This window comes from Chaetura pelagica, unplaced genomic scaffold, assembly GCF_000747805.2.
Source record: "Chaetura pelagica isolate M959 unplaced genomic scaffold, ChaPel_1.0 scaffold887, whole genome shotgun sequence".
Classification (NCBI taxonomy): Eukaryota; Metazoa; Chordata; class Aves; order Apodiformes; family Apodidae; genus Chaetura; species Chaetura pelagica.
The window spans coordinates 3,049-9,979 of record NW_009953985.1 but is presented as its reverse complement, the minus strand read 5'-3'; the positions used below and the strand labels follow the sequence as shown (position 1 = coordinate 9,979).

General features: G+C 60.9%; 2 protein-coding genes across 2 annotated transcripts in view; one reads left to right on the top strand and one right to left on the bottom strand.

Annotated features, from left to right (window-relative positions):
* Positions 1 to 1,832, top strand: part of MAN2C1 (mannosidase, alpha, class 2C, member 1) — a 13,708-nt gene extending 11,876 nt beyond the window's left edge. Inside the window, exons 23-27 of the mRNA XM_010002247.1 lie at positions 152 to 180; positions 516 to 595; positions 714 to 859; positions 1,527 to 1,630; positions 1,715 to 1,832. Coding sequence (XP_010000549.1) covers positions 152 to 180; positions 516 to 595; positions 714 to 859; positions 1,527 to 1,630; positions 1,715 to 1,832 — 477 coding nt within the window. The remainder of the gene's footprint in view (positions 1 to 151; positions 181 to 515; positions 596 to 713; positions 860 to 1,526; positions 1,631 to 1,714) is intronic.
* Positions 1,833 to 2,921: 1,089 nt separating this feature from the next.
* NEIL1 (nei endonuclease VIII-like 1 (E. coli)) overlaps positions 2,922 to 6,931 on the bottom strand; it is a gene marked incomplete at its 5' end in the record, with an annotated part of 7,000 nt that continues 2,990 nt past the window's right edge. Inside the window, 9 exons of the mRNA XM_010002246.1 lie at positions 2,922 to 2,941; positions 3,101 to 3,305; positions 3,480 to 3,541; positions 4,031 to 4,058; positions 4,506 to 4,630; positions 4,740 to 4,839; positions 6,215 to 6,293; positions 6,436 to 6,555; positions 6,637 to 6,925. Of these exons, the coding sequence (XP_010000548.1) occupies positions 2,922 to 2,941; positions 3,101 to 3,305; positions 3,480 to 3,541; positions 4,031 to 4,058; positions 4,506 to 4,630; positions 4,740 to 4,839; positions 6,215 to 6,293; positions 6,436 to 6,555; positions 6,637 to 6,925 (1,028 nt within the window). The remainder of the gene's footprint in view (positions 2,942 to 3,100; positions 3,306 to 3,479; positions 3,542 to 4,030; positions 4,059 to 4,505; positions 4,631 to 4,739; positions 4,840 to 6,214; positions 6,294 to 6,435; positions 6,556 to 6,636; positions 6,926 to 6,931) is intronic.

Sequence of the window (6,931 nt, the reverse complement as noted above, 5' to 3'; positions counted from 1 at the left end):
ACCTGCTCAGCCTCTCGCTGTGAGTGGGGGGACACAGCTGGGCTGGCTCTGGGGAAGTCCAGGCAGCACCTGCTCCTAAATTAATCATAGTTAAGAAGGAAGTGGCCTGGTGTTAGTCCAAGAGGCTGGCTGGCCATTGCGATTGGCTAAGATAACGCAGTTCCCGTCAGTTGTGCTCAGGTAGTTCAGGAGGGATCAGATCCACGTTTGCACCAGGTAGTTTTTCCTTTGCTGGCCAAAACATCCCCCAGGAGGGGAGGCTTAAGGAGAGGCAATGATTTGGATGCATGTTTCAACTGGACTCTGTCAGGCACAAGTTTCACAGGAAAACACCCTTCAAAGGTTGATTTTAGCTTCTGAGACACCTTGCCCAGGGTCTCAGGAACCAGCAGCATTTTGGCTCCCACCTCAGGGCACGGTCTCATAGTGGCAGGGGAAGGCAGTTGAGTGGGTAGCAGAGGGAGAATGTCAGGCTTGGGCTGGCAGAAGGTCTCACCTACCTTCTGTTGCCTTAGGCTGAGAGCACCCAAGTCCCCTGATGCCACAGCAGACATTGGGCACCACCAGTTCACCTACGCCGTGATGCCTCACCAGGGTGGGTGACGGGCAGAGCTGGCTCCTGGGGGGGACACGCAGGGTGGGGGGTGCTGCAGGGAGCCTTGGGGTGAGCACGGCTGTGCCTGGCTGGAGGCTGGCTAGGACTTGTGTTGCAGGTTCCTTCCAGGATGCTGGGGTGATCCAACGTGCCTACAGCTTGAATTTCCCCCTGCACGCGGTCCCAGCCGGCGCTGCCCAGTGCCCGCCCTGGAGCGCCTTTTCCGTCAGCTCGGCTGCAGTGGTGCTGGAGGCTGTCAAGCAGGTGAGTCCCCCAGCTGAACTGGGGAGCTGCAGACAGGTTACAGGGTGGTGGGAGTTGGAAGGGACCTCTGAAGATCCATCCAGTCCAACCTCCCTGCTAGAGCAGGATCACCTACAATAGATCCCACAGGAACGCATCCAAATGGGTTTGGAATGTCTCCAGAGGAGACTCCACAGCCTCTCTGGGCAGCCTGTCACTTCCCTCACAGTCTTTTCCTTATGTTTAGCTTGACCCTCCTGTGCTCCAGCTTGTGCCCATTGCCCCTTGTCCTGTCCCTGGGCACTGCTGAGAAGGGCCTGGCCCCATCCTCCTGACACCCCCTGGAGATACTGATCAGCACAGATGAGATCCCCCCTCAGCCTCCTCCTCTCCAGGCTGAACAGCCCCAGCTCTCCCAGCCTTTCCTGCCAGGGCAGATGCTCCAGTCCCCTCAGCATCTTTGTGGCCTGTGCTGGACTCTCCCAGTAGCTCCTTATCCTTCCTGAACTGGGAAGCCCAGAACTGGACCCAGTGCTCCAGATGCGGCCTCACCAGGGCAGAGCAGAGAAGGATAATCTGTCGTTGTTAAGCAGGGTTTCCTCAGCCCTGTAGGGCAGCTGTAGGTGTAGATGTAGGGCAGCTGTAGGTGTGGATGTCCCTGCCTCACTTGCCCGTGCTGTCCCCAAAGGCTGAGGACAACCCCGCAGCCGTGGTGGCCCGGCTGTACGAGGCGCACGGCAGCACGGCCGTGGCCTGGCTCCAGACTTCCCTCCCCGTGAAGGAGGCCATGCTGTAAGTCCGGACTGGAGGGCTGGGTGACTGTGGGGATGGAGGGACCCAAACCCTTCAGCCTCACCTGCTGCTTTCTCCTCCCAGCTGTGACCTCCTGGAGCGGCCGCTGGCCGGAGGGCGCCTGCGGCTGGAGCCCCGGGGGGTGCCCTTGTCCTTCACCCCCTTCCAGCTGCTCTCCGTCCTCTTGGTCTTGAAGCTGTGACACCCTGGGGTGGCAGCAACACCTGGACCCCCCACATCACAAGCCTGAGGCTTCCCCCATCCCAAGAGCTGTGCCAGGAGGCAGTGGGTGCAGGGAAGGCCAGTCTCCCCCTTGCCCCCCACAGCCCTGGGAGAGCAGAGCTCTTGAACAAGCACCTTCTTCAGGAAAGGAGGAGAGTTGTCCTCAGCCTGATGGAGGGGCTGAGTGAGCCCCAGCCAGCTGAAGCAGGGCTAAGGTTGTGGGGCAGGCTGGCTGTCCCCCCCGCCACAGACCCTGCTCCAGGGGTTGGGGAGCAGCAGCTTTCTTCCCACAGGGTCTTGGCCTCCCATCTTCTCCACACTCCATCAGGGAGTGTAAAGACACATTGCAGTCCTTTCCCTCTCCCTTCCCCTGCGTCTTGCACTGCTCTTGCAGAAGTGGACCATAAATCAAGAGAATGACATGAAAAACAGCTCTAGCTTCTTTTTTTCTAACCGATTTCCAGGTAACTGCACTGATCTGCCTCCTATCAGGGGCTCTGCTGTAGCTGCTGCTCTCTTAGTGTCCCCCTCAGCAGCATCTTGCTCCTGGCAGGGGGGGGCAGAACTTACCTTTTGGTTTTTTGGGGGGTAAGGTGGAAGGGGGAGTCTGTTCCAGCCCATCTAGGGAAGAGGCTGCCCAGGGGGGATGTTACCCTTAGCAGAAAAAGCATGCAGGGTCTTTTCTACACAAAATACTTTATTAGTCAGCTAAAAAGAGTGATCCAGGCAGAAGCCAGAAAGGGGAAGAGGGGGAAGGAAGAGGGAATCCACTTTTAGGCAGAGGGAAAGGATCAGAACCCAGCACCACGTGTGGTCTGTGGCCCTTTTCCCCCCCTCCTCAGGAGCCTGGGGACAGCAGGAGGATGCTGGATAAACCGACCCCATCACCAAGCCCCAAATCTCTTTCCACACTGGCAGGGTGCAGCGGTAGCGAGGGGGGGTGAGCACAAGACCCAGAGCAGCCCCGTTTCTCCCCAGATCAGCCCCATTTCTCCCCAGCACTGACCCCAGCCCCAGGCAAACCCCCCCAGGCCTCCCCCAGCCCCTGGGCAGGAGGGCAGCGCGGCGCTCACACGGCAGGGGCTGCGCCTGGAGAACAGGGAGAGAAAGAAGGCAGAGGGTGAGGGTGAGGGGGCTGCTTCTGCCCCCCCTGGCCCCTCTCCTGCCCTTGGCCACCCCCTCAGTCTCCCTGAGAAGAGGAGGTGCTCCCACAGCCTGTCTGGAAGATGCAGGGACCTCCAGCCTCACCTCTGCCCCTGCGCGTAGACATTCGGCGCCTTCCGGCTGCCTCGGGCTCCGAGGGGGCTGGAGCAGCACTTGCTTTCCTCCTCTTCCCACGGGCACGTCCCTTCCTCGGCCCCTCAGCCACCTCTTCCTGCTCTTCTTCCTCCTTGGCTGGCTTTGGGGGCTTCGCTGCAGCCCTCGGAGGCCGTTTTGAGGCACGTGGGGTGACCTGGGTGGAGGTGACAGGCAGAGCTTAGCAGCAGAAGTGTGCTTGGCCAGCTGGCTGCCAAGAAACTCCAAGTAGGAGCTCCACCATGAAGTGGGGAGCAGCCAGAGCAGGGCACAGGGAACAGGACCAGCCACTAAACCCAGCAGGAGCTGCAACAACCACAAAGGTTCTTACCTTGGGGGCCTGAGCCTCGGGGTCTGCCTTCAGCTGAGCGCGCTTCCCGCGGGACGCCTGCCCTGCGTGAGGAGATGTGCCCAGGTGAGGTGGGGATGGGGCACAGAGCACCTCTGGGGACAGACTGTGGCACAGCGACCTTGCAGGGACACTGTCCTGGCTGCTGTGTGAGCTGAGCAACTGGGGAACTGGCACTGAGGTGGAGGAATGGCTTGAGGGGGCTCCTCTCCCCCAGCCCTCCCACCAGATTTCCACCCCTGCCAAAAGATTGCTCAGTGCAGGAGGGAACACCCTCCAGCTCCCAGCCCAGTGGTGAGGAAGGGGACTTAGGTGCTGGCCTGGAAGGAGCACCCTGTGGGTGCCATGGCTGTGCCCAGGCAGGTGGGTGTGCTGGTAAGCAAGCCTTGGAGACAGCAGGTTCTGCCCCCCAGTGTGACCAGCACAGTGTCCCAGGGAGAGAGGCTTTGCTCCTGCCTTTGCCTCTGGGCTTCCCAGGCTCCAGCCCTGCCAGAGACAGAGCAGGTCTGGTGGGGAGGAGAGTGGACACTCACCTTTAGGAGCCATGGGGCCAGGCTCTCCCTGCAAGGAAGGGACAGAGCATGGAGTGGGGCACAGCCATTCTGCAGGCAGCAGCAGCAGAATCCAGGCCCCTTCTCCACCCTGCAGCCAAGACAGTGCCAGGGAAATGGCCACATTTCCCTGGGAAGCAGGGGGAGTCAGACTTGCTCTGGTCTGGGGACTCTCTGGTCAGCCCCTTCTCCTTCTGCAAGGCCCCACCGTGGTGCCTCACCCGGGAATGGGGCACAGGAGGGAGGAACAGCTGCCAGACCACCTGAGCCCCCTGGTCCTGCAATCAGCTGCTCTGCTCCAGGCTGGCCACTGCATGGAGGGTCCTTATCACAGCAGTCTGGGGGAGAGGGAGATCCCCAGAGGCACAGTGCAATGCTGGAAGGCCTCAGGAAGCAGAATGTGGGCCCGGTGTCCCTTCAGAGGAGTGGTTGGGGGGCAGTGACCCCAGACTCCTACCTGGAACCAGATGGTCCTGCCGTTGCGGTCGCGCAGGGAGCTCATGCCGGGCACCAAGTAGCACTGCAGCCAGCTCTGGAAAGCAGCGTAGTTATCCGAGTGGTCTGGCTCCAGGAGATTTTTCTCTGGGAAGGCAGAGAGAGGGAGAGGACGGGGATAGAGAAGAAGCAGGTGTCAGGGTGCCTGCTGCTGGGAACTGCCCCTGTCCCCAGCTCCCCCATCCTGTCGCCTCACCCGCCGCGACCACCTCCATGGGCACGGTGTGGCACAGCTCCAGGAGATCCGGCTGCTCCCGCTTCAGCTTCAGCTTCTTGCTCAAGGTCAGGGAAGGATTCTGCAGGGGTGGAGAAGGGGAGTTCCCTGTCAGCCACCCCAGCCTCGTGGGGATCCCTCTTCCCCAACAGCAGGCAAATCCCCCCATCTCCTCGTGCCCACCCAAAGATGAACTGCCGACCGAGCGCCCCGCCGCGCCACTCTGGGCTCTGAGCTGTGCATTAGCACCTGCCCCACAGCTACCAAGATGTGACAGAGGGGCAGCACACAGGAATACAAACAACAAAACAGCCCTCAGGCTTCACGGGTTTGTGTTTTTGTTTTTTTGTTTTCAAGCTTCTTTAAAACAGCCACTTCCTCTCCCCCCAGGCCACAAGCTCCACCGTGGGCTCTGCTGCAGCCTTTCCCTAGAGATCTGAAGGGGTTTGTTGCCTTCGCCCCTTCCTCTTTACCCACCCCAAACATACCCAGCAGCTTCCTGAGGGCTGCCAGGCACCGGCCCAGGGAGCTGCCACAGCTCCTCAGCCCAGCCAGGTGTGAAGGGGACACGTGAGGTTACCCAACTGCTGCTGCTGGAGGGGCAGGCGTGCTCGGACACGGGTGCTCCTGGCCATTTGTTTTCAAGCTTCTTTAAAACAGCCACTTCCTCTCCCCCCAGGCCACAAGCTCCACCGTGGGCTCTGCTGCAGCCTTTCCCTAGAGATCTGAAGGGGTTTGTTGCCTTCGCCCCTTCCTCTTTACCCACCCCAAACATACCCAGCAGCTTCCTGAGGGCTGCCAGGCACCGGCCCAGGGAGCTGCCACAGCTCCTCAGCCCAGCCAGGTGTGAAGGGGACACGTGAGGTTACCCAACTGCTGCTGCTGGAGGGGCAGGCGTGCTCGGACACGGGTGCTCGTGGCCAAGGGGCAGGAATGTGCATGAGGAAAAAGATCCCAGGCAGCAAGCCTTGCAGTTGTGAAGGGAAAATGCTTGCTGTTGAGTTTGGAAAAGGCTCGAAACCAGCCTGACAGCGGGGTGGGCAGAGGCTGGGGGAGCCCTGCCAGGGCCTCGTGAGGATGTTCTGCCCCATCAGAGCGAGGAATCAAACGTGAACTGAAAGCAGCCCTGAACCCTGGGCTGGAACATGCCCCAAACAGCTGAAACATGCCCCAAACAGCTGAAACATGCCCCAAACAGCAGAGCTGAAGCAGATCTTTGCACCCAGCTAAGCCCAAAGCAGAGCCAGAGCAAGGCAGCTCTGTGCCCAGGCTGGGGGGTGGTCACAGACTGAACCCCTCAGCCAGAAAACTCAGCTCAGTCCAGCAAAAGAGGCTCTCAGGACCCCAGGGAGCTTCCTAAACATCCTGCAGGACCACAGGCAAAGCAATCCCTGCTATGGGTCTGTCTGGAAACCTGCCCCTTTTCTGAGGCTGCAAAAGCACCAGCTGTTCCCCACCTTCTTCCTCCTCTCCTGCTCCTGCTCCTTCAGGGCCTCCAGCACAGTCCGAGCCTTTTCAAAGGGGGGGATCTTCAACCTGAGAGAGTCCACCTGTTACACACAAGCCTGACCACTTGGTTCTGGCACTTTCCCATCTCTTATCAGACCCAGGAGTCACCAAGCTCTTGGGAGACCAAACCTCCCCGGGGGCAGGTGAGCGGGTGCTCAGCCCACCTCACCTGTACAGGATCTCAGCCCGCAGGTAATTCCCGATTCCGTTGAAAAACTTCTGGTTCAAGAGGGCCTCGCAGATGGGCTTGTCAAAAGCCTTGTCGTCCAGGTTCTTCAGCACGTTCTCCCTGCAGGGGAGACGTGTGGGATGAGCAGCCGAACCAGGGGAGGCCCCTTCCCCCGGGGCCGGGCGGTGGGACCGGGCTCACCTGAAGGCCAGGTACTCGGAGAGGACGCAGGGCCCTCGCTCGGGCTGCCAGGCATCCCCCAGCCGCCAGGACCCGAAGCGCCGGGCATCCACGAAGCAAAGGGCTTGCGGGGGGCAGCCGCGGGTCAGGAAGCGCAGGTGTGCGTGGCGGGGCAGGTGGGCTGCGGGGCACAGCCGGAACGAGCCCGACATCCCGAAACGGAACACCAGGTCCTGCGGGGAGCCGGGATCCAGCGGAGCCAAGCGCAGCCGCAGCTCCTTCCCCCGGGAAACGGCGGAGATGCGGTAAGCTTGGG